Genomic DNA, 27,384 nt, shown 5'->3' with positions numbered 1-27,384 from the left:
AAGAAAGCTACAGTTCAGTCCTTCAGTTTTGATCTGACAACAGGAGAGAAAAGAGTTAAACCTCAAATCAGAAAGCAAAAATTTGAAAGAAAAGGAAAAATAAACCACACACCACAAGCACACCTCCTAAATTTCCCATTGCAGCCCAAGGCCGATCCCATTAAAAAAAAAAAAAAAAAGAAAGAAAGAAAAAAAAAACACAGAGAAAGAAAGAGAAGCAATTTTGCTTATCCTTTTCTCACACACCTAGCAGCCACTTTTTTTTATTATTTATTTATTTACCTCCCCCTTTCAGAGCAAGGCCCTTATTTTCTCATTTAGTCCAACAGAGATTGTCCTCCTGGAATGACCTTTTTTTCTTTCTCTCTCTCCTCCTCTCCTTCTTCCTCCCCCCCCCCTCCTCGCTGCCTCCAGGCCATTGCCCTCATGCCAGTAACTAGATAACACACTCTATCAGAGATTTTTTAAAAAATCATTGCAAAGGCACTAGGGCTGATAGTGGCATCAATCCTAGCCTGACACGGGCTCGGGTCAACCATTTATCTCTTCACATTGCCTGTGGTTACTGTGGAGGCCATCTTGGTTCTCTACATCTTAACAACCTTGCAGATGGTACCTCTCTCTGCTCTGATAGCATCCGCACACCAAGACTGGCTTTGTGCTTTTATTTTTATTAGATTGTTACGGACTCCTCCACTTCCTTTCTGTGAGGCTTGCAAATCTTGGTTGGTTTTGTTGTGTTCCCCACCCCCTTCTGAAAATAACACTGTGACCAAGCTAGCGGGTTAAGAAATAGGGAACATGGAGATGCCAGAGTGGGCTCGCTGGGCGGGCTCGCTGGGCTGTTAGAAGTGCATATTTATGAAAAATACACACACAATATTTTAGACTAATTTCATCTAGTCCTACTCCTGACAACCTGTCCTGTGTAATATGGTTATTTTTAGCTATTTGCACTGCCAAAGCACCCAGGAGCCCTTCTCAAAGCCCAAGACACTATAATCTCAGGTGCTATCAGGATGCTCCCTAATAAGCTGTAGTCAAAGGAAACTATTCCCCAGCCTCTGCGAGATGTGATCACTATGGCCAAATAAAAGGATCTAGGGTTTTACAGTATCTAAAAGGATAACAGGAATGAAATATCATATTTTATTATAATTATCCCTCAAGTTGAGAAGAGGAGAGCTACAAACAAACTACATATCAAGCTAGAATCTGCTCTGTTGCTTCTCCTGTAAACTTTTCTGCAGGAAGGTAAGGAGGGTGAGGAGGAAACACTGCTCTGAAACACCCGTTAGCATCCATCTCCACAATTCGGCGACAGAGGGCAGGCAGCACTGCTTCCCTCGCACCAAGGGGGAGGAGGAAGCACAAACCTGATGGCCCCATCTTTACTAGCACATGGAGCTAGGGCTCATTCGCCAGCTCCCGCTCAGACCAGGTTGCGTCCATCATCACAGGCAGCACGTTTCATCCGTACCCTGCTTAACCAGGCTCAGATCGATGTAGCGGTTTTCCTCACAGGCATTACAGGAAAGGGGAGCACTGGAGAAGGCAAAGAGAGGATTGTTTGCCCCTTCTGGCACCTTTTGCTGCTCCAGGAAAAAAAGGACAGTATATGAGGAGGAGGGCAGGTGGAGGTGCCAAAGGACACCAAAGGCACAGAGCGTAGGAATGAGAGTATGCCAGGACTGTACCGATCTCAGAAGACAAAGGGAAAAAAGCTTGAAAGATAATACCTCACCTTCAGCCTTAGGCACTGGTGCTTTACTGAACTTACTGTGGGGTTTTTTTAATTTTTTTTTTAAACAGAAGGTACTTATAAAAATATATGACCATAAACTGGAAGACCACTTATATCTACAAGCAGGGGCAACCAACTATGAGCACTTCACCCTCAAAAATGTACTGATCAAACATCCATGCAACGTGAGGATGGCACTAAAACAAGAGTGAAAGAGCATCAGGCATCTACCACGCAGAGCACAAAGAGCCTGCTGGCCCAGCAAGGAAAAGTCACCTCCCATCACTTGTAACCCTCACAGACAGACGACATGGCCAAGAGATTCGACAACAGTCCCGCTGTGAAAAATAAAGTAACAGCCCTTTATGTCCAGAGTGCTCTGTGCTTCCAGAGAGCCTTTTATGCTCCCTAGAAAGCTGTCTGGGATTTGCCACCTATATAAAGTACCAATTATCTCCAACGGGCAAAATTATCTCATCTCCTTCCCCACCTCCAAATACTGTGGCATCCAGAGAGATGGTAGATGGGGAAAATAAGGGCAAAAAAAGAAGGAAAGGAGTGATTCTAAGATCTGCAGAGGAATCCAAGGGATTTGGAGAGCTAGTCCTGATTACATTAAGTGGAAGCTGAACAGCAAGGGTCTCTTAGGTGACTGTGCATATCTCAGACACAGCCTTTGTGGGGTTTTTTCCTTTCTTTTTTTTTTTTGCTGGGAAGTGAACAAAGCAGTTAACCCAGTATCAGTCACCAAGCTAAGTATTCACAGATCCTCAATACTCTAAGCTACTTCTTAAATCTCAAGACCTTCCCTTAATGCCCTATTTAAAAACAAACTAAAGGCAGCACAGCATACCCAGGCAGAGCCATAATCCAGTATAGCATTTTTATCTAGCAAGTTATTTTTTATTAGCCTTCTATTTCTTAATAGAGACCCCTCGAGGGTTGGGTTATAGAGAATTCACTAGTATACCAGTTCAGCTTCCCTATGCTGACTTAATATACGTGGCATCTGCCCTCTGACAAACATAATATCACCCATCTGGGCCAGAGGAGGAGGGGGAGTTGGAACAGGGAAACACTGCTCAGACAGCGTGCTTGCATGATGATTAGGTCTGGTCCAGTGATCCGGAATAATAATCTGAAGGCTCACTAAGCATAATGGGTTCGGAGACATCCGAGCCTGGTCAAACCTTCCCATGAGCATCCTTTACGTGTGTTATCAGTGTGTTTTGCATGTCTCATCAGTGTCACGGTAGCTGACATCTCATTATGCAGCCAAGGTGGAAGTGGACAGGTACTGAGTGAGCATTAGAACTTTTCTTTTCCCTTTTATTATTTAATACATATCTTCCCTTCCCATTATCCAGTGTATCGTGAAACTGTGAACTAATTAAGTCCTGTGGGATATACAATCAGTGCTGGATTTTTTTTCCTTTTTTTTTTCCCCTCTCCTTTCGGTAGGCTAAATTGCATTATATAGTGATATAAAAATAATTCTGCAACTCTTCCTTGGATAATAATGGAGCAAGTTACAAACACTAATGATGCCGAATGCAACAGTGGGGCAGAGGATGCTGCTTACTTTGCATGATTTAATTAAGTCATACGGGGGCAAATACTTCAAACATAAAGTGATGCAAGGGCCTAAATCAGTTTCTAAATAAATCCATAAAAGCTATTCTCTTGGGGATGGTGGGGCACAGACCAGACTCCAGGAAAAGTCCAAGTTGGTGAACTCAAATTTCATGAAGTCTGCCATGCAACTCACAGATCTTCAGCCAGCAACTTGAAACTCCCTGAAATTTTGGGGGTTCTCTAGATTCAGAGCTGAGCCCAGCTCAGACTATAACCATGCAAGCAACAGCTCGGAGACCAGATTTGAAGGGACAAAACTTAAGTGATGGATATTGCATCACCTACCAGAAAATACAGCTGTTTTCCTGACAATTCTGCCCAAAAGTTTTCAAAGGGATTGAACCTAGACAGCAGATTCAAGTGCCTGACTCAAGGGAGTAGTATGCACAACATGAATAGGACAGCCAGCATTTTCAAAAAATAACCTTCTAATTTTTTATGATAGCTACAGCCCAATTTTCAAGCAAAGTTATGTTTAAATCAGAGGTGAAAGAGCTCTCTTCCCTGCAGAATTAACCTTAGCCATCTCATGCAGAACATCCAAAAATTAAGGTATCTAGAATTAAGCTCTTAATTTTCATTAAAATAGATCTTTATATGTATTTATCGTGTGAAAAGGGAATGAAAGAAATGGGAAAAAAATGCACCTATGAAGAGTTTGTATCTAGGTACAACAGTCCTGTAGTACTTGGAGTTTCAGTACATCTAAGATAATAAAAGAAGTTCAAAGGACAACCACCTCATTAACTCACTGAGAAAGAATATTTGTGGTGTTTGCTAATCTCTTCAGATAATTTTGGTGTCCTTGGCATACATATGCACTTGCAATTCAAACAGACAGCGAGGGAACACCATGGAAATGCATATAACATACTTTGGATGTGACCAGAGAAATGGAATAATGGGTCTGACAACATGTTGTTATTCAAAACCCAACAAGCATGGCTAAGGTCTGATTCCTGGATGAGTTACAGTAGCCATTTAATGCAATTTTTAGTAAAGTTGACACACAGATCCAGGGTGAATTCACTGTCTGGATACTGTTCTGCAGAGTCAGGCAAGAGAAAAATGGACTATTTCCAGTGCAAGGCTCCCGCTGGTCAAAGAAGGCAGATCAAGCTGATATACATGTCTCTGCCGCTCACTGTACACCAGAATCCTGATGCATGGATTCCTCTTCAATGTCGCCAGGTCATGTCTGTGAGCTATTGGTAACAGAGCTGCTAAAAGCATCAGAGAAACACAGGCCTGGAAGAGATCACCATGTCACCGGAGTTCAGTTTCCTGCTACTGGGGGTATCATGTCACCCAGCCTCTCTCGTACACACACCACACTCCTTCCCAGGCACCTCTGGAGCCTTCTGCCTGGTGTTGTCCCACCAGGAGATTGCTGCAAAACCATGTCACATTCACAGTCTGTGTTTGTCTCGTTTCCAACCTACCAAATCCTAACTAATCACATTAATCTCTTCCTTATTATTTTAAGAATTATAGTCAGGTCTTATTAGGTGTTCTATAAAGACTGAAGAAAAAATTACCCCATCCTAAAGCTTGTATCCCTTAGACTCAAGTTCCTAGAACCAACCTTTTGAGGGTTTTTTAATTTTCTGTTGTGAACCAAGGTTGTTCTCTCTTCTTGCCAACGCCCTCTCCGTGCTCTTGATAATACAAGCCCCTGTCAGCCTTTCTGAAATGCCTCTTTTTACTTCCAGTGCCATCCTGGAGCTAATCCTGCTCCATCGTCATCTAATCACCTCTGCCCTAACGCTCCCACAAAGCCCAACCGTGCTAAGACACTGCTGAGTTATCAGCCTGCCTGGGCATCACAGCTGGCAGAAGAGTAAGCAGAAAACAAAACGCTGAGTAGTGTAGCTATGCTGAGAACAGCTATGGATCAGGCCCACTTTTTATGAAGTGCTTTGAGATCCTTGCATGAGAGTGCAATAGAAGTGCCAGATGTTATTATAAAGAGATGGAGTCCCATTACTTGTACACAGAGTTGTGCTGCCTGCTAATAGCACCATTATCCTAAGGCACGTGGTGCTATTAATGCATTTCAGTGCTTGGTGCTGAACCTGGGGACCATTATTTCCACTGGAAAGGTAAGGCCAGTTCACATGACATGATTTAAACCTCTACAGTGAAGCATGCATACGCTGCACCAGGTCGTAAATCTTAACGGGATGCTGTCAGCTAGAAAGGGACCAAAATTGAAACCATTTATCTGAACTCCCCACCCATCCACCTCTGCTCACCCAGGCCAGTTTTGGGAAGAGGGATAAAATGATTCCAAATGCCCTCTGGGTTCATTAAGCAGCAGCAAATCCCAGATCTAAAAGTGCTGCTGGTTTCATCCTGCTCTCCCTGAATGAATTTGTTCATTCAGGACACTTAGGACTTCCTCCATTTTCCCCACTCTGAGCAGAAAAAATATAGCGGGGACAAACCTCACTACTTCTTCCTATTCTTGCTCCCACCTGAGTTAAAAGACTACCTGTCATCATCTCATTACTGAGACTATAGGACCCGTGACACAGCTGAGCTGTTCAGATCACAGCCAACAGTAGGTAATAGCTCCTCTATGCTGCAGCCTAGGCTTTAGGGCTGTAGGGATTCCCTTATCACATTCAGGAAGGAAAATATGAATAAAAGAAGTAGTTACCATTTGATCCGATACTTGCCTGAGCACTTCCCTTTGCTGGCCTCCTGCAGTTGCCAACTAGCAATTTTTTTTTTGGTTTGGTTTTCTCCTTAGCTGGACATGTTTCTGGTAGCATAACTAGCAAGGCTGGCTAGCAAACAAACACTAATAGGCAAAAAGCTATATGTGGCATTCCTTCACAGACCAAGAACAGACTTAAAACAACAGAACGAAGGAAAGCAATTGTAATTTAGGGTACTCAGCTGCAATAGTAACATACATGTAAAGTAGATTTGCAGGGCAAATATTCAGAGACTCTTGGCTTATTAAAAGATCTAGAATTTGATGCTAGAAACACACCAAAAGTACTCTGCCAGGACACTCTAGCTACTTCTGGGGTGGTAGAAATTCCATTGCTGATAGCAGAGTTAAAAATTACTATGGTAGCTTTAATACCAGTCCTGAGCAAACAAATTTCAATTGCCTAGGTCTCAACCATGCTAAGAAGACTGCACGATAATTTGGTTTAAATAAAAAACAGCCTTTGTCCTGATAAGTCAGGTGTGTAATGCTTCCTACCTGCACTGTCCTATATGTGGTAGGTCACCACCACTTCTCAGGAGCTGCTCAGTTAGGAAAGGGATGGTGACAAAGCGATATTTGATGTTCGCCAAATATCCAGCCCCTCTGAATTCCTTCTCACAGGTGGCACAACCCAGTACTTCAGCTCAACATCCCCAAAAACTCTGCAACACCCTGAGGACTCTAAAAGGACCTTTTAGGTTTGCAATGAACATTTTTAGATATAGAGCCTTACAATGATGTTAGTTCAGAGTCATAGTTTTTTGTAATGAACACTTTGCAGATGTCTGTCTTCTTGCTATACCCCACACATAGCACTGGGAAGACTGTCCCTTTTACTTCAGATACTGAAGAGGACCAAAAACCAAATACAACCAGAGCTGCAGAGATGCTGAATGCTAAGTCTCTGCCAGAGAACTGAAACTCTGTATCTCATGGCTAAGATTTCTGCTCAAGTAACAGAAAATAACACTTTTAGAACAGACTTTGAATTTATATGAAAGAGGGTTGCAAAAGATATACATTGCCCAGAAAATAAGGTAAAGCTCATTTATGTCTCATAAAATACATGATTAACCATAGTTAGCCATTAATTTGGCTGCACTGCATTAGAAGTGCTATTCAAAGTTGGAAAGCATTTAATATTATATATTGCTGCTGCTCAGCCTAAATTGTTTTTTTTTTTTGCCTCCTTTAAATGTACACAATATTACAAATTTAATTTTAAGCTGTTTGAATCAGTCTGTAAAAAAGATTTGATTATACCTGAGTGTTCTGGCCCCAGTTTTTCCATATCTCAGTAATCTTGGCGGTAATTGGCTGATTAGCTCCCTCACACTCCATCTCTGCCTCAGTTTCCATGGTAATGTTACAGGAGCTATTATAGATGAGAACTTCATCTCTTTCCACTTTAGGGCTGAAACGAGAAGGGAGGTTAAATGGGGTGTCATCAATCTTAATGAAATGCAATTATTTTTACTCTTATTAATCATTGCAAGCCATTAGCTTGTGGCAACTCCTGGCCACCATTTGTCAAACTTTGCAAATTTCTGTAATTTTGTTTCCATTCTTTTATTGTTTATTTGTTTTTCCCCCCTTTATCTGCACACACTCAGGATGAAAATACATGCAGTAAAAATCTCTCAGTGATGCCTTTCTGTTTCCCCAAACTATTACAAATAGTAGCAAATGCTATTCTAGGACCAAGGCAGGAAGATAAGTGCAGACAACAGCTAGGGAATCAGCAGTGTTAGGATCAAAGATGGACTCCTACATGGAGTAGGGTTTGTTCATGTCTCCCCCCTCCCTATCTTACTCACACTTAGCAATAGGGAATGAATAACTTGCAACTCCCCTAGGGCAAGTGGAGAAATTGGAAAAACCACACAACTGGCTAACTGGTCCCTAATTCCAACTGTGAAAAAATGAGCTCATTTAGGGGTTCCAATTCCTGCTACCCAGCTGATTGCAATGATGCTTTGTTGCTAGCATTGGAACATTAACTTAGTAAATTAATTAAACTTACTTAACAGCCCAGACTAAGCAGATTCGATATATGTGCCAGTTATACTAACAGACATTTGCTCTAAAGCCTCCCCTTGTATAGGGGGAAGAAGTAATAGAAAAGGTGGTGGGGAAGAAACATTTTCTTCCTTGGTCTTGCTGCCGACAGCTGCTGACTTTGGTAACATTTCATTATGGGGAGCTATAGGATCCAACATCCCTCAAAATGAGGGGAAAACTTCCCAATTTACTTCTACAGGCTTTGGATCAGGCCAGGACAATCCAATGTCACTTTTCATTCCTTCCCCAGCCATTGCTTTTTCTTCCTCCTCTCCCTACCCCACCATCAAATACATACCTGCAACTTTAGGAAGGAGAGCAGAAAGGTGATAAGTTATAGCAACAGCAACGTAGCTCAGAAATTACACCACTTTTCTGAATAGCTAAGAAAGGACAGAGTGCAGAAAATAGAGGATCAGATAGGTCGTACCAGGATTTTCAGAGGTCTTCAGGCTCCTGAAAGCCCCATCTAACAGGATTTTCTGAAGTGCCAAAGTTAGGCGCATAAGTTCTACCAAAATCGACCTAATTGGAAAGCCAATACTCAGAGCTTTCTTTGGAGCATGATGATCAGGATGATTTGATGAACCTGAAGTTTTCAAACCATGCTGGATGTGGCAGCTCACTGTACAAACAAAGAGCTGCTCTGACAGTGCATTTAGGGGGTATTTGTTTTGTTGCCCTTTTTCAGGGTTAAAGTGTTAAAGGAAGCAGCCACATTAGAAACTACAAAAAAAAAAAAGCCTTCTGCAAGTAGCTGAACCTTTTAACAGTGCATTTTTATTTCTATATTTAAATGAACCTTTTCCTCTGCTGTATCAATAATCAAAAGCCAGCCGTAGGGAACTACACTTGCTTTTGATAGCAACACTTTGAGAACGGCTCTTGTCCTGTACAATAATTCAATGGACTGGGCTATCTTTCAAGACTGCATAGCACTTCTTTTCAATGCTACAAGAAAAAGCTATGTCTTTTAAATGACCAACTGTTTTAAAGGCAGAAGGGTGGTGCTGATGGCTAGATGCAGGGCATGGGCCCAATTTGCCAGGCACTGAAGTCAATACAAGGAACTCTGAGTGGTTATTCACATCTTTTTCAAAAAGTTAACAAGCTTTACTTGTAGGCAAAGACCCAATTCCTCCCTATCCTCTAGTAACTGCATCCCAAAACCTTGATGCTGGAAAACTGTTAACAAATTGCAATGTTTAAGGGAAATGCAAGAAAAGAAGGGGTGACTTGTTAAAGGGAATTCAGGGATGTATCTTGGTACCAGCGTTGTTAATGGCAAGACTTGCACCTCTTCTAAGGAATATGCGTTTTCAATTATGTGTTCATAAAGTATAAGCTATAGTACAGACTAGATTAGAAGCTTTATTCAAACCACTGTAAAACTACTAAGAAAGAACAGCAGAGATTTAATGTGCAGTTAAGCCAGGAATTATTTCAGTAGTTCTGTCCCCATCCTGGGACGAATGTCTTAAGTCTTGAATATTTGCACAGAACTCAAATCCATATATTTTTTATTATTGGTATTATTAGTTACTATCATTAATTACAGCAATCAATGTGTGTTATTTCAGGAATTCCCAAAATAGTTCTTTTCTAGTTTAAACTTTTTAATTTTCTAACACTTTGCTACAAAATCCATTAATATTTTGAAATTAAACATTTTTCTGAACTGAAATTTGAAAAAATGTTTTCAAAAGCTCTGAAATAGGTAATTTGGATGGCTTTAAACTCTCTCTTCCTCTACTTCTCCCCAGATTTTTCAGATCAGGAAACTCACCTGAAACCAAACAATCTTCTTTGCCCCTGCTCCCCTTCAGCAAGACCCAGTTTAGAAACAGATTCACCAGAAATAACATCTGTACTCTGAAAAATTCCTCAGCAGCCCAAGTTTTAAGTTCTAACTACTAGACAAGCATGAGCACAATAGGGGGAAAAGTTAGTGACAATAACAAAGAGGTTGAAGAAGTCAGAAGAATGGGAAAATAGTAGGTAAGAAAAAGTTGATTGATTTGATTCAGAAATATCTCCCTCATAGGATTTCCTGAAGGAATAATAAACCCTGTTTCTGGGACATTCACAATTAAATTGGACAAAAACACAGTGAAAAACAATAAGGAAGCAGTCAGCAAATGGACTGCATGACTTTTCCATCTACAGGATAAGCACAGGCACGGTCCTTCCTCTCTGCTCGCCCTGCTGAGACCAGGATGGAGAAGCTACAGCAACAGAATTGTAGCAGCCCAAACCAAGAAAAGGAGCAACAAGAAAAACAATCATAGCAATAGACTAACTGCAGATGCATTTTTATCAGTAAAGAGCTGAGCGTGATTTTGTTATCCAGGGAACAGGAAGCAAAAAACAAAAGATGTTGGGTTGCCCTGTTGCTCTCAAGTTTCTAGGTTACCTGGTTTGGGGTTACACTGATGTGAGCAAAAGGAACGCAAAGTTCAGCTAGACAAGGCAAGGCTCCTGGAGTTTCTTGTTTTGAAACAAGTCATTCTGAGAGCAATAGAACTGATGAAATTGGTTTAATTTCAGGATTTTTTTTTCCCCCTCTAAGTCTCCCTACTCTTTTCTCCCCCAATAAAACTGTCCTACCCATCTCCTAGGATGTTACAGGACATTACCAATGCACAGTGTGACTTTGGACAAGTCAGCTGGCCAGCTGTACATATCTTCTGTACGGCCTGCAGTCTGCTGACAAACAACAGATTAGGGCAGAATTCTGCCCTCCTCTCCCTCACCAGGAAAATAATTTCTTTCTGCCTAACACAGATTTTCTCAAAACTAAAAATTTCATAATTCTTAAGATGTCCAACCCTTATGAAACCCAGGTCAAATTATTCAGAGCTCAAAAGCTGGTGAGGAGGAAATGACAGACTGACAGGCAGATGCTGCAACTGTGTAAACCTTTTATGTTTAAGTTTTTTGGTTTTTTTTTTTAATTTGAAAAAGTTGTGCAACTCATGTCTTGCAGTCTTTGTTCAGTAAATGCCAGTTGGTTTTCTTCCCTCAACACAGGGCATCCGGAACTCCCTCTGGTGAGCCACAACACCAGCTGTGACAGAAGGACCAGATAAGAATGAGAACCAAATCTCTGCAACTGCATTGAAATACCTGGACTGTAGCATCATGCACCAGGCAGGAATGGGTTCACCGTGTACAGCAAATCATGGGCAAAGTACTGCAGTGATATTCTAATAGTCTATTTGTCTAGTGTCTTTTGGAAAGTTTTGTTTACCTGTTTATTCCTTAATTCAGGCCTCCCTCTTACTCCTAGAAGTAAATGCTCTGCAGGTATAAATCCCCACAGCTCCATTAAAGGCAAAGGTACTAATTTACACTCTTGGGCAACTTGGCCTTGGATTTGCAAAGCCTGAGCCTTGAGTAAGTGCTCTGCAGGTATAAATCCCCACAGCTCCATTAAAGGCAAAGGTACTAATTTACACTCTTGGGCAACTTGGCCTTGGATTTGCAAAGCCTGAGCCTTGAGTAAGTGCCTGAGCACCCTTGCTGAGTAAATATTGCACAGCCTGCTGAATTTTCTCTGCGACTTTTTACTCATGAAACTGCTTGGAGAAAGGAAGCAGAAAAAAGAAGAAGAAAAAAAAACCTTCTGCTTTTCATAATGCCTAATCTTTTTCCCCATTGGCATCCACCAGATGTTGCTTTGGATCAGAAGATAAATATTAAAACCTAAGAAGGAACAAAGCAGGCTGTTTACGAGATGGATTTTCTGATGTCTCTCAAACACTTTAAAAAGATGGGAGGGAAGGAGGGGGGGACTAGAGATGCTTTGATAGACACAAGGAATGAATTTCACAACGCAGCGGAGCTCTCTAGTGGTCTCAAGGCAAAATTGCTCTGTTGGCATCAACCTGAGAATTAGAAATTTGCTCCTTCAGTCCATCATTTGGCAGGGGCCAATTCTGCAAAAGGTGGAATACCTTCTGCAGGATGTTGCCCATGGATGGGCCCACTCAGCTGTTGGAGAGAAGCAGCACTAACCTGGCAAAGAGTCCAGCAAAATGCCTCTGGGGGGGGTTGATGTCCCTCCAGTGCCACTGAGGTGGGCTGTCCTCACAGACATACAGGTAAGACACAGATCCTCTCTGGTGATAGGAATCCACCGTGACTTGGACATCACATTCAATGAAGGTTGCTCTGTCTTCTCGGCAGTCAACAGAAGAATGTGTCAGGCCACAGAGAATGGCCAAAGATGCTGCAAAGACAAGAAGGGGGGGAAAAATAACCCAAAGCAGCCTACACACCACTGACATTAAGCAGATTTTTAGCAACTGACAGTTGTCACTGTGGATTCCTGATGTGCACGTCCCAACCTCCTTTTTGGTGCATCCCTTTTGAGGATGAGTAGGTCTCCATGCAACTCCTTCAGCCCCTTTTGCTTTGTATGAGCAAGCATATAACCTCCTTTGTGCACTGAGCATCAGGACGGTCTTTAGGATCAAATTGCTCCATCCAGGAGGAAGTGACATAAGTGATTAAATAAGAGCATGGACATTTCTTCTGGGGAAGATGGACCATGGTTTACATATCAAGAGTAAGACACAAATCTTTTACCACGGAGATATGACAACTTAAGTTCTATCACAACTTTGAAACCCAGAAATAGGATTAGTGAAAGCATTGCCACAGCTTGACGGGCTTCTAGGGAACTTGTGTGAACCGGGAGATGTCAGTTCACCTTGTTTTGTACCTGAGTGTGACTAGAGACTTGGTCCGAGTTTGACTCCATGGATGTGGTAGGAAATGTAATGGGAGCAGCTGCTTTGCTTTGAGGTGTATTTAAGGAACAAGTGGTGTGAACAGAAATTAGGTTTTCTTCTTTTAAACCCAGAGAAAAACACTTAAAAAAATTGTGAACTGTCATAGAAGTTCAGATTAGTTGAAATGTTTAGTTTTAATAATTAAAAAAAAAAAAAAAGGGAATCCTTTAAGCATTAAACCATGCCAGAGATCAAAACTGTTTCTCTCAAAACCCTGAGCATGTAAAGACTTTTGGAGAATTTTCATTAACCCTGAACTAATAAAACAGTTGTAATGAACTCCTGAAAAGGTCTGTGGAGAGTATTACACTCTGCATTGTAGTATCCAGGAGCGTTCCTCAAGTATCAGAAGTGAAATCAATGGGAATTTATCAAGAAAGGGGGGGGGGTTTGTTTGCTTTTTTAAATTCCAGTTTGTTCAAAAGGTATCTTGTTTGCTGGGAAAGTGTCGTGCCAATGAATGTCTTGGTTCCTAAGCAATTCTGAAAATGGTTTCTGAAATGGTAAAAATATGAAAATGCTATATTTCCTATGTTAAAAGATTTAACGCTTTTTGCTAAAAATGATTATTTCATATGGAGTATTTTTGAAAAGTTTATAGCTGTTTAATGTTTAAGGTATTTTTTGAAATATTAAAACCTAGCATTTCATCTGCTCTGAAATTCAGAGAGTGAGTTCACAATTTTTCTGTATTTTTGTTCTCTGGATTTAGAAAAATAAAAAAGTTACCCACATCTTCACACATTTTGTAATATGCTTAATCTCTTTCCTTCCCCATATCCAGTGACAATTCTCTTGTTCAGCATCCATTCAAACACAGCCAAACACAATCCCTGCCTCATATAAATATGAGAGACACAAGTAATAGACAGAGAAGCCTAAAGGAATGATGGCACCATGCCTGTATTTTACTTTTATTGTCCAGAAATTATGTCTAGAGCCACCTGAGGTCTCCTATAGTTCCCACGGAAGCCTTGTGTCTTCCTGGAGGCCAGGCTGCCATGCCAAGGGCATTTTAAGTGGCGCTAGATATCTGTGTTTTGGCAAATGAATACCATCCAAGAGGACTAAATACTATCAAGAACTTGCCTTTGCAACAACCTGCAGCAGAACTGTTACAGGAGAATTCATTACAGGAATTTCTCCAAAAGAGATGGCATGTATGCTTTTTTTTCAGCCAGAAGGAGGCTGACAACTTCTCAAAACTAACAAAGATGAAGGACATCTAAGCAGCAATGGCACTGCCCTTTCCTTCCTCCACAAACCCACAACTTTCCTGTGGACAGAAGGATTTGTTCCCCTTTTGTAATAGTGTATAACAGCTCCTTCTGCTTTACTATCCTATTCTACTAGTGACACGAAAGGCTGTGATAAGCTCAGATGTGGTAATGGAGAACATAACAGCTGCCTTAGATGAATAACCAACTAGAGCAATATTAGCGAATAGAATAGAATAGAATAGAATAGAATAGAATAGAATAGAATAGAATAGAATAGGATAGGATAGAATAGAATATTTTCAGCTGGAAAGGACCTACCACAATCATCTAGTCCAACTGCCTGACAACTTCAGGGCTGACCAAAAGTTGAAGCATATTATTTAGGGCATTATCCAAATTCCTCTTAAACAGTGATAGGCATGGGGCATCAACAACTTCTCTAGGAAGCCTGTTCCAGTGTTTGATCACCCTCTGAAGGTGGGTGGTCAAAGGCAGATTAAATTCACATTCCACAGTTTAAGAAAAAACAACAGGTTGCTGAGCTAATCAAAAGAGGCTTTGGTTTTCTTTTGTGGTCTTGAAAAGAACATGGCAGAGTTTTCCTAGGTGGAAAAACAGCTGAACCTTATTTTAGCATGAATGTTAGAAATTACCCACAGAATCTCAGGACGTGAATATTTTCCTCGATACCTTGCTGCTGTCAAAGAAGTTGCCTTGCTAATGTAGGTCACCAGAAGATATTTCCTGCACAGCCCTTAAAGCTCAGCAGAAAAACAGCTTATCAGTCTTTGGATACCCCAAATGTTACGTGGAAATCAGGCATTTCTGGCGTACTCCAGTGCCCTCATCTCAATGTTATCATGCCTGTAAGGAACACAAGGCCTTGCAACCTCCCAACTGCTGAAATCATTTTTAACTTAAACCAGGCAAACGAAGGTATTAATTTACAAAATCTAAGTTAAAGAACGTGGTTGCAAAGGGTTGTAAAGAGATTGGTGGAAGCAAAATCCGAGAAAACCCTGCTTAATCTATATACCCAGAACCAAACCTAGGACCACTTTCTCCCTCTCAGGTGGAAGGAGGGAGGGATCTCGTCTCCACACCCTACAGCTCCTGTCCATCAGATGGAGATACCACTCTTCAAGGAGATGTCCAATTCTCATTCCTTCTCTGGGGATCTCTGAGGTCTTCTTATTCCCCTACTCCCAGAGGCTTTAATACTTTTCTCAGTTAGGAGGAAGTCTTGGCCTTTCATCCCCCTTCCTCTAACCATTAAATGCAAATATATCTTGGTATTATTGGTGCCATTATCTCCTGGCACAACAGTAATAAAAAATATCAACTAAAGATTGCAACACACTTAGTATGTCCTAAAAGGATAGTCTGTCCATCTGGGGACACAATTCTTCTCCCTGCTTAATTGCTTAGTGTTTGAACCCCAGAAAGAAGCTTCTTTATGCTTTATATTCTTTATAAAAAGATAAAATCTGCTAATCACGTGTAATACAATCCCATCACTGAGATGAATGCATTCATCCCACTACGGCTTCCCTTTTGAGATCAGACACAACGGCAGCCAAATCTCTGCATGTTGGTAATAGGTTAGGGACTGACTGCCCCCAACCCTGTCTTTGAGGGATACTCTGGCTTAAGCCAGGATCCTGGGATGCTCAGCACAAGGGCTTTGTTCTGGGTCACTGTTTAATAACAACTGCTGGACATGTGATGAGGCTAAAACCTACAGGAGTTCCAAGGGCAGCTGCAGATTGATTGAACAACTGCCCAAGGAGTCCCGGTGCCAAACTGCACATCCCCAGTTATCCACCGCTCACAAAACGGACTGCAGAGCGTAACGTTAACATGTGCTTAGCAGGGAAGACAAAGGTTAAAAAAAAAAAAAAAGAAAGAAAGGGAAAGGAAAAAAGAGACCTGTTAAGGTCATCAAGTCCAACCTCTGCCTATGAAGAATTGCTCCCTAGGAGACATTCATTTTGCACAGCCAAGTTTCAGAAGTCCCAAGAGGTGACTTTGTAAGCATCTGTTCCACTGCCTGATAGATCTCACTGTCAGAACATTCCTGCTGTGTAATCAATATGCTTTTTTTTTTCCCTCTTTCTTAATTTCATTTCCGGATTTGAAGGACAGAAGGGACCATTTGGATCCTTTGGTTTGATCTCCACAATAAACATCAGAGTCCCTCGCTTCTACTCAGGTTTCAATTGCCACAACACATCCTCTTCATATCTTCTGCATTTACTCATACAAATCAACCCATTTCCCTGGCTATAGTCCCCCTTGGTCCTAGCTCAGTGTATCTCCTTGGTACATCTGCACTGCTGCAACCAAAACTCATTCCTCTCTCTCCTCTTACCCCACACCAAGAGCTCTACCAAGCCATGTCTCTCTTCCTTTTAAACCAGCCTCATTTAATTTCTAGCCTTTAATCTAAATCCTCTTCCCTAAACATCCAATTTTACCAATGTAATCTGGCTAATAGTAGGTCCAGGACTCGCTAACAAAGATCCCAAGAGCTGGTACATCAAAGCCCTAAACCCAGACCTGTTATTCCAAGCATGCTGATGCAACCAGGCAAACCAGACTCGGCTTTTTCCCTGATGGATCTTCTTATCAATCCACCTCCTTTTAAAGGTGCCTTCTTTACCCTCACCCCCATGTCAAACATACAATCTCAGGTACTGGCTTACTGCAAAATTTATATATGGTACCTACCCTAATATCTTATAATAGGCATATACAGTTATTTTCTCAGCTGCCTCGAGCTTCCTGCCAGTCTTCCCATCTTTCACAGGAGCACAATTCAATCCCACAGACATTACCCATGTGTTCTGTAAATTTAACCTGAGCTGAACAGAATCCACAGCTGTATTTGCACTCATCAACAGTGCTGCGACACGAGTAACAAAGCAAGAACAAGAGAAGGAGAGAGCTCTCGGGATCAAGCCAGTTATGTCTTTACCAGACCTTTAAAGACTTGTGGGTTGGTTTCGGGTTTTTTGTTTTGGTTTTGTTTTTCCTTGAAGGGAGTGTGGTTTTGATAATTTTATTTAATTTTGTTAATTTTCTTAAGCTTTAAGGGTGAAACTCAAATTTTAGCTCTGTTCTGATTTGATTTTTCTGCAGCTTGCAAAAAACAACGGTTTTCATAAAAGAGTCTAGGCTTGCATTCCTATTCCTTGTGCTCTGGAGTGAGCACGTTTCAGTACTTAGTGTGCCCAGCTCTTGTCAATGATCAAACCGAAACCTTGCTGCAACGCTGCTCAACACCCCTTCCTAAGGAAGACCCTGTGGGGCAGGCTTATGGATGGATCCTGCTGAGACTGGCAGTTCCTCGTGTCTTAGAAAACTGCCTGTTAAATGGGAAAGAAGTCACATTTCCTACCTGCAGAGCCTTGCCCTACGGATTTGATCACATGAGTAAGCTAGTTGGACCGGTTGGGGATTCCCACGTGAACATCTAATCTTAAGCAGGCCAGACACAACATGACCTAGTGCTGAAACCCCAGGTGGCAAGCTGCCACCTGACATCCCGCAGAGCCAGAGGGGAGGTGTTTCTGCTTCACAGCATGCTGTAACAGAAGAAATGCAGCTTGAACTCTTCACTTCTCATCACCCAGTCCACGAGCAATGCCAGGAAATGTCAGACAAGCGTCCAACCTGGCCGCACCGGCCTCTGCACCAAAGACACCCTGGGGCACCACAGACCCATCCCTCCCATCTCCTTCACGGCTCATGGTCCCACATTCCTGAAGTTGCTTTGCCACCACTCCCATGTGGACGAGTCTGTGAAAGAAAGGTCTGAGCACTGGCTGTGCAAGTGCCAAGTGGCAAACTTCCCCAGGCAAACAGCAGCATGTAAACCACGAGGTGAGACTGGACTAACTGCACTTAATAAATCCACTCATGCCCTAAATGGTGGGGGTGTGCAATCCCCAAAATATTAGGGGAAAGCTATCTGGAAAGCATCTTGCTCTATATACAGATTCACCAATGCCACATGTAAATGTGCACAGGCTGAATATGCCTGTCTCAGGGAATACAAATAGCCTGGCAAACACTCACAGATTTAAGCAGCTTGCAAAGGATTTTTTTTTTTTTAATGAAAACAAAAATTCTTGTAAATACTTCATTGACAGAGAAATATTTTTGCAACTCAACTGGTGAGATTTGCGAGGCTGTACACTGCAAAAGCCATGGCAGGGGAGAGAGGGGTTGTCTTGTAACTGGTCTCAAAGCAATAGTGCCTGTGTCCCTTTGGTTAGTGAGGCAATGCACCCTTTGCATCTCCTCTCCAGAAACGCAACCAGAAGCGGGCAGCAATCAGCATTCACTTGCTGACATCTAGTGTCAATAATAAGCATTGTGGTCCTGCCTGTAAGATGGTTTTCCCCAGGCTCCCTCTTCCATTTACCACTCAGTGAATTTTGAACACAGTTATTAATGTTTTCACAGTTTGGATCAATTTGATTACATTTTATTCTGCTATTCTTCCTGCAATAACCAGACTTCCCTGTTTTGTGCTCTGATTTTTTTTTTCAGCATTCCAGCACCATGTCTTTTTCATTGTTTAAAAAATAATAATAAGCAGTTTTGTGGACTGTGCCCAGATCCTGTTTAAAACAAAGCAAACTGAGCCCTTACAACCACTTGGCATCTCCTTTGAGTGCTTGGGGTTGGGTTTTAAAGCTCTTTCCCCCACCCCCTTCTATTTTTCTTAGTATTCCTCATGGATGAGGAAAGGAACCATTCAAAGTCACAAGAGAAAATTTAGAATTTTGGAATAATTGAGGCTGGAGAGGACCCCTGGACACCTCTCATCCCAACCCTTCTCAAAATAATGTTTAATTTCACATTGAAATGGTTTCTCAGCAACTCATCTTGTCAACTTCTGACTATTTTGGAAGATGAAGATTCCACACGCCTTTGAGCAAACCCCTGGCAATTTACCCTGATGGACACTCTCACTGCCACCTTTCTTCCAGGTCCACAAAGGAGAAGAGGCCATGGATCTTTGGTCACCTGGATGATGGCTCTCCGGATGGCCACAGAATGACAAATCTTTCTGTAGATCTCAGGAGGTTCTCCTAGCATCAGAGCTATGAAGGGTCTGAGGTGTTATACTACCAAATGTTGCGATGCTACAGCACCAAGGTAGGCACCCTGTGCTTAGCATTTGCAGAACAGCCTATGTCTCAGGGTGAGATTTAAAGGTCTTTAATCCTGCCTTTTGCAGATCTTAGGAGCCTAATTCTGTGCTGCCAGTAGGGGAGGGAGGAAATATGTCATCCCAGCAAATGCCCATTTGTAAGTTTCCTCCAAAATTGGGGCAAGGTTATTTCTCTGAGAGAGCTGGAGATCATGGCATCATTCCATGCTGTGCTGCCTCTCTCCAGTTAAGGAGGACGCTCTGGCTGTGACATGATCTCCTCTTCCTCTCAAGGAATTCAAATCCTCATCTCCAGCTTCCCAAACGTATGAACTGGCCTAAGTATGTAATTCATTCACCCTCCCCGTCATTCACCCTTTTCCTCCCACTGAAGCTGTCCCACCATGCAGCCAAAACACAAAATGTATGGGTCCACAGAAAAAAGACAGTTAAGGGAGCTCAACCCACTAGGCCAAGTCATGATGACCAAGAGGTGCTTGGGCTCCCAACCCTACAAGCCTTCATGCACATTTTGTGCAACAGAGTTTTCCCAAGGAATAGTTGCCACAAGGAACTCCTGTTGCTGTGCACATCTCCTACACACCCACAAAGCCTGTGTGGCAGCTTTGGCTACAGGCACACGGTGGATCTAGTCCAAAGCCCATGGCCATTGATGCAACAGCTCCCCCTGACAGCAATTGTCTTTGGACTGAGCTCAAAAAAACAGAGGTCAATGCTGTGTTAGCTCCTCTCCTTTCTCCAGGGCTGCTGCTGCTCTCTGTTCCCCTGGAATGAGATACACTGGGACCCCCCACTTTTGGGTCAATATAGATTTTTAGGGGATATTTTTAACACAGTGCCACGTTTTGTGTCTTAGCTGACCGTGTAAGCGTGGGGCAAGGCAGCTCAGGTCAGTCATCGTCGTGTTGCCCAACATTTCACAGGGGGTGCCACAGACTGTGACCAAAGTCTTCCCTGGGGAAAACCCAGTTCCACGCAGGTAAACTGCTCCTCCATTCAAGCCACCTTGGAAAAGGACAGAAAATGGGATTGAAGACAGAGCCTGACAGCCAGCTGTCAACAAAGGTATTTTTTTGAATTCATAAGTTTTGCTCATGCCCAAAAAAAAACCTCAGTCACCACAGTCCCTCACACTGCACCCCATGGAGGAGCTACAATAAGTCTTCATGACTTACCCCAGTTGCGATGCACAGCTGTCACCGTGAGCTGAGAGGTGAAGGTCAGGTTGGAGGAAGCCCAGCCCCTGGGGACATCCAGGCCCAGCACACGGTACTCGCCAACAGGGAGCAGAGGAGCTGAGCACTGCAAAGTAGAGCGAGTGATGGTGACACCACTACAAGCAAAGTCTCCAACAAATACGTAGATGGTGTCCATCTCTGTGACCTGTGATACAGTCATCGTTAAAAGGAGACCAGTTGAAACAAGCGAAAGGAAAGCTGGGGTAAACTCCTTGTTGTAACTTATTCTTCCAAGGTAATAGGAGATGCCATCTACTTTTAGACTCAAAGCCCTAGTCCCATTACCTGGAGGCACTGTGCACTGGATAGCTACACAGGTGACATTGCGAACAAGGCAAGGGTGATGATCAATGAGAACAGAAGTCATTCTCTTTCCTTTCAGTGACAGGCCTGCTAAGATGAGCAGGCCTCCACCATTGGTACTGAAGTTTTGTGGGTAAAACCGGTACACCTGAGGCAGGACAGTGAGAACGCTGGACACCTTTCTGAAGCAAGCTTGCCCACTTTTCCTGTTGGATATAGAAATGTTGTGCTCCCCTGGGGCAATGTAGTCTGTCTGGCACTTGATGCTGGTCTCGTTCCAAAAAGTTACCTTGCAGACAGCCTGGTTATTCACATGTACCACAGGGCTGTCACTTGGCCATGCCAACCTCTGTCCTTTGATCATCACATAGGTGAATGTCCCATTGGTCTCCCAGGTCACCAAATCTACAAGGGGGGTCCACTGCTCGTGAAGGTGGAGTGTACAGTCTCCAAGGCAGACACTGCTGATCCCATTGACAGTCACTGTGACATTAAGAGCCCGAGACGCCTCAGCCAACCACTGATAATGCAAAGGACGGGCCCCTGGAAGGACAATACAGCTAATGGCATCGTTATCAGAGTTCTGGATCTCACAGGAATAATTACCTCCCAGGCTGACCTCTACCAAATTCCTCCTGGATTTTAAAGCAATACCAGATATAGTGAGTAACATCCCACCACAGAGTGATCCTTGTGATGGGAATATGGAGGTTATCCGGGGAGTGATTGTAAGGGCCTGCAGCCTTGCTGTCACACGAGCATATCCTAGCTGCCTTTGGATAACCTGGATGGGGAAAGTCCCAGGTTCCAGGCTGTTCAGTGGAAAAGAACACCAAGAAAACATTGCAGACTTGTTGCCACGTTGAAACTCAAGTTCACATTCATTGTGTCCAAGCTTAGCCACAGATCCAGTGATGTTTATCCCCTGGATCCTCAAGAGCAGGCTGCTGTCTGTGATTTCCATTTCAACAACAGTAATCAGAGGAGTCAAAGCTCTTTGGTAATTAAAGGTGGTGGTCCTTTTTGCAAAAAGAGTATGCTGAAATGACCTACTCCTGATGACTACATTTACTCTGACAGAGATATCTCGTGAATCTTCATTAGACAAATTAGCAGCTGGCGGGGTCAGGCACCAAACTGTCTCTTCTGCCAAGTGAGTAACCATACAGGTTTGCCTGTTCATGGAAACAGAGACCAGGGCAGGATTTTGGCTAAAGCCCACCCCAGAAATTGTGAGCAGTGTTCCACCTAGGAGTAAAACAAAACAAGGGAGGAGGACATTATATGCAGGAAAGGAATCAATGACCGTCCGTGAACAATCACAAACCATGATAAAGCTCATAAGCAAGGCAGTCTTAGCCAGGTTGAATGGAAGAAGAAATTAAGTATTTTTTTTGGAACAAGACACCTAGCAGTCATGTGTCAGGATAATCCTATGTGGACAAGAGGCTGAGGTAACAGATAGCCAGAGACCATCGTGGCAGCAAGCGACAGCAGAAAGTCACCACAGAACTGGAGGAAGCTGTTGTGAGAGGACTCCCGAGAGTAAACAGAGACTGAACTCTTCAGGGAATGGGACTGTCTGTGCAGGCAGGTGGGGAGATGATGGTTTCTCCCTGCTATATACAGGGAAGCAGCAGGAATACTTTGAAACAAAAACACAGAACCACAGACCTTCCTTCAATCTTCAGTTCTGCCTGGCCACTCAGACAGAGTGCCAGATTTGCTATGCACTGATGGTCACCTGCCCTTGAGGAGTTCACTGACCAGAAAAGCTGATACATTGATGACTGCTTCCAGCTTCAAGCCCTCTCCTACTTACATGCTCCCAGTCTGCACCATTTAAGATGGGTAGAACAAGAAGAGGAAGAGAAAGAGAAGAGCAATTCCCCCTCCACTGTCAAAGGCAACTCCGATCAGTGCTTCCCATGCCTGGGCTGGAGGAAGGAAGGCTGTCTGCTTTCCCCTGTGGTTGCCTGGATGTTTTTATTCCCTAGGCATCTACTTAAGACCACAGAAGACGGCAGCAAATAGGTAAACAGACTATTGGTGTGAACTGGTAGGGTCATTCACAAAAGCAGTTCAGGAAGAGTTAGACACAAAGTTATGACCCCCAGCTGAGGCTGTCCTTGTGTCTAGTGTGGGAAGCTGGAAGGCTGTTGTAGAGAAGTAACATCGTACACTGCTCCTCTCATCTTAATCTTAATCTAATCCTCTCCTCTCTTAATCTTCCTAAATCATCCTCTATTTGGGTGACTCTGGGAGACAGGCTATCTTTGGTCTGATCCAGCACAGTTGTTCTACAACATGGCAGTGGAGTCCTCCTCTCCTCATTGACAGGAAAAGGAGCCTTGGGAGGCTCTGCTATCAGCCTTGCCATTGAGAGTAGGTGCTAATTACCTGGAATAAGCATGAATCCCGTTATCCTAATTTATGTAACGTTGCAGAGCAGCAGTATCGGCACTGCCTGGTAGGGTGCTGAGAATAAGAGCAGCACTGAAGAAGGAGCAGTCTGGATTTCAGGATGTGATAAAGACAAAGATGCAAACCCTCCAGCATTCCCAGCCTAATCCCATGCTTCCAAGCCCAGAGCTGCCTCCCTTAAAGCCAGCTGAAGCCTCTCTCCATCTTCCTTTAGTTTGCAGTACTGGCACTCCCAGTGCCTTGCCTTGCTTCGCCTTCTTTATCTATTAAGCCTGTGCCCTTCCTTTTCCCAAAATGTGTCTGAAAAATAAGTTGTTTTATAATGGGGTTCCTTTTGAGTGAGCTCAAATCCTTAATCCAGATGGCTACACAAGTGATAGAGGCAACAAAAGACTAGAGATAAGGGGGAAAAAGGACTGGTGCTTTTTGCAGCAATGGGATTCCAAGTCAGCTTAAGCCATTCATAAAACTATAGCCAAAGAGTTAATCAGCTCTTATTTCAATTTACCCTTAAATATGAAGATTGCAATTTTATTTTATTTTATTTTTTTTAGTATAGCTTAATCTTCAAAACTGATAGCCTTTGCTATCCAGGCTCTATCCATGCTCTCATCTTTCAAGGCTTGGGCACTTCACAAATTATTGAACTAATCATGTACCACAAAGCCTCTGAGTTTTTGTATCTTTAAATGTGTTGTGAGCCTGGGAGAGCAATCTGTGGAGAATCTGAGGTTGCATCACAAGAATTTCTCTGTCTTCTATAAAAGCATTTCTAAGGGCTCATGTAAAATTCACTACAGGGATTCAACTCTCCCCCACCCCCAGCCAAATGACAAAATAAATTAACCACCCCAAATCTGCTTTTTAAGATTTAAAGTAAAACTTTTCTTTTTAATTCAGCGATATTTTCCTCTGAAACACACTTAAATTATTTCCAATGTTTAAAAGCTTGGAATGGGATTAATAAATATTTCACTTTTGATTAAAATGAACATTGAAAAAGGGTATTTTTGTCTTTCAACTTGACAAAAATGAACGTCCCCTTTGGGATCACTTGAAATTATTGTTTGCTTCAAACCACAATTGTACCCTGCTTTCCATCTAACTTTCACATAGAAAGCCTTGAAACATGGAGGCGTAATGACTGAAAGAAACAGCACAGATGAGTCAGGTGTGGGTGTGCTTTTTTTTCCCAGTGGGAACATGCAAGGATACATGAGCAAGCACTTGGGGAAATCAAATTCAAAGCACAGGGAGCCCTGAGCCAGCCAACCAGATTGAGGGATGCTCACTAAAATCCCACATTTCCAGACTGCTGCTGTCCGCCAGTTGATGTCTGCATAATAAAGGGTCACAGATTTAAAACACCCTCATTTAAACTGATGTGAAATGGGATGCCCTTTCCATTCCTGCAGGAAAACTGCGCCCTTGATCCCTTTAACCTCCATAAGTGGCTGCAGATGTACTGACGCTGTTTACCCAGAAAGGAGCCACAACAAGGCTCTATGCTGAAGATCTCTGAGAGGTACTGGATTAATGGCTCAACCCTGCAAAACACAAGCAAAATAGAAAGGTTTTCTGGGGGGGGTTGTTTTGGGTTTTTTTTTATTTTTTCTCTCCTGCTACAGCACTATGCTTTCTTATAACTCCTTCAAGGCTGGAAGGCCAAACGCCCACTTGGCACATCCCTTTAGTTCAATGCCACCGTGACAAGACCACTCTATACCCCAAATTTTTCCATGTGATTTGAGCTACATCTATTATGGATGCTGTCTTATCAAGCAGCAGCCTGTGGGCCAAGTTCAGTCCATGAGGTACAACTGAATTACCCATCAAAAGAAGCAAGAATGAGGGGCCTTCTGCCAAACAGATCCCACTGTAGCCATGCCCACAGACAGGAGACGCAAGTGCACCAAAGAGACATCCCAGCTGCCTTCCCTCCTTATATCCCCCCACCAGACAGTGGACGTAACTGCAGCAAGAGGAAACCCAGACAGAACCTCCTGAAGCCTGCTCAGATAAGGGTGTAGCTCTGCTTCTGTCCCACCTACATCTATTTTTCCTCCTCATCACCCTCCTTTCAAAAACACCCCCTGCCCTGAAAAGACACATTAGAGAAGTAGACCTTCCCAAGCCTGCAATCCAGCCCACCAGAGACCAGAGTTGTCTCCTGGGATGACCCATCTCCCTCCACTCTATCTCCCTGGAGACAAAGTGATGGTGCTGCTAACAGACTCCAGTATCAGATGGGATACTGGGTACATACAGGATGAATCCCTGTATGTCATCCCACCAACCACAGCCTTTCTCCTTCTGAAGTTCATTAATGCAACAAGCAGCTTAGGGTGGTTTGCAAGCAATAAAAATGGCTCCTTTCTCCTCAATGCCATTGTTTCAGGATCATTTTTAGCAGCTGCCATGGATGACAGCTGTGTGGCTGAGGAGCAAAACTGTGTTGCTTGTGAATGCATTGTTGCATTCCACTTTCAGGTCAGTTTTCCCCCACATTTTAATTCATTTGTACTACATTTATCTAGACATGAACTTGAAGTGTCACCTTAAAAGACGGAAACAGCATCATTTAAAAATTCTCCAAACAAAGCATTTTTTTATTTTTCAAACTGGCTTTTGTTTTTCTCATGAAAAGTGTTTCTTCTGCTGTTTTCCTACAGCAGGATTTATCTGCATTTGACCTGAATCTGTGAATACCTTTGATTGCCCGAATATGCATTTTTCATCAAATCAGCTGTTTTTTCTAAAATGTTTCTCTCCTGCCTCCTACTGATCCAAGGGGAGTTAATTGACTAGCATTAGCAGTTTGCTGACTTGGGTTCCACAGATCAATAAATGCCTTGATAATTATTCATAATTTTATACCACACTGCAGATTTCACTGTTAGGTACAGAATTTGTGAAAACTCTTACCTTTCTTTTCAGATTAACCCTAAAATACCAAATAGGATATAAATTTCATTCTCTGTCCTAAGGAAAGTGCATGCATTCACACACCTGTTTGAAGCGATAGCAATGCCATTGATGATAACAGAAACATTGTGCAATCCCGCAGCCAAGGCTGGAAGCGTCACATTAACACCATGGTCCGTCTGTGCCTGGATATGTGCCCATGAGTCCCCAATTTGCACCTTGATATCTGACCCTCGGTATCTGGCAAACTGGGATATTCCAATCTGAAGCTCCTGACCCCCTGCAGAGAGGAGAATGGATGAAATTATTTCAGTGTGTCTGGCAACAGTTATTTTAGCACACGTAACCATTGCTTGAGGAATAGCATGAAGTCCCATCATGCCAGAACAGATCCAGTCGTGTCCATCAGCCCAAAACAAAAACTAGAAGACCACAGTGGTTCTGTATCCTACTCATCCCTTGGAGTCCCTGATAAGGTCACCAGCCACCAGGGTTGTCTTGAGACAATGGGATGAGATGGCTCTGACCATCTATGGCCACTCTCAGCCTGCTGGTATACACTCAGGATAGGATCCATGCTCCCTTACCATAAACGTCTATCCTATAAATAACTGCAGCTGATTAGAGCCAAGTCCAGTCTTTCTAACGCTTGCATAAATTGGAGCTGAGGAGTTCCAGGATTTTTCCTAAATCCCTGACAAATGATCCACACCACATTTTTCAGCATTACGGAGCTATCTAACTTTAATAGGAGTCTCCCACAGCTAGATGAAAATTTCCTTGGGTAAAGTCAGATGCCCACGTACGCTCCAAAGCACCTTGTTTTCAGGAAACATGGCTCTCTCTCCCATTTAAGCTCTGTTGTGAACCAAATTATATTCAGATGATAGAGGATACTTTCCTTTATTTGTGCATACTGCAGTAATAGAAAAGGACAAGGGCAGTAGAGAAGGGAATTCCATAACCTAAATTCCTCCTGAAATAGCTTAAGAATTTAGGGTGCTATGCATCAGTCCAAATAAAGGCATTTTCACTGAGACAGCTATATCCATAGCCAGTGAAGAGAACCAGAGCCTTTATGCCATGATTCATCTTATTGTAAGGAAGACATCCAAAAGAGGTGAGGTG

At 42.8% G+C, this 27,384-nt stretch overlaps 1 protein-coding gene across 1 annotated transcript in view; it reads right to left on the bottom strand.

The window, feature by feature from the left end:
* PKHD1 (PKHD1 ciliary IPT domain containing fibrocystin/polyductin) overlaps window positions 1-27,384 on the bottom strand; it is a 269,688-nt gene that overhangs the window by 200,310 nt on the left and 41,994 nt on the right. The window contains exons 29-34 of the mRNA XM_072857760.1: window positions 26,341-26,536; window positions 24,811-24,878; window positions 20,542-22,155; window positions 20,228-20,371; window positions 12,183-12,396; window positions 7,368-7,518 (exon numbers count right to left, since the gene is read on the bottom strand). Coding sequence (XP_072713861.1) covers window positions 7,368-7,518; window positions 12,183-12,396; window positions 20,228-20,371; window positions 20,542-22,155; window positions 24,811-24,878; window positions 26,341-26,536 — 2,387 coding nt within the window. The remainder of the gene's footprint in view (window positions 1-7,367; window positions 7,519-12,182; window positions 12,397-20,227; window positions 20,372-20,541; window positions 22,156-24,810; window positions 24,879-26,340; window positions 26,537-27,384) is intronic.

Source organism: Ciconia boyciana, chromosome 3 (assembly GCF_034638445.1).
Source record: "Ciconia boyciana chromosome 3, ASM3463844v1, whole genome shotgun sequence".
In the NCBI taxonomy this organism is placed as follows: domain Eukaryota; kingdom Metazoa; phylum Chordata; class Aves; order Ciconiiformes; family Ciconiidae; genus Ciconia; species Ciconia boyciana.
The sequence above is the reverse complement of the archived record's forward strand: the minus strand, read 5'-3'. Positions and strand labels throughout refer to the sequence as shown.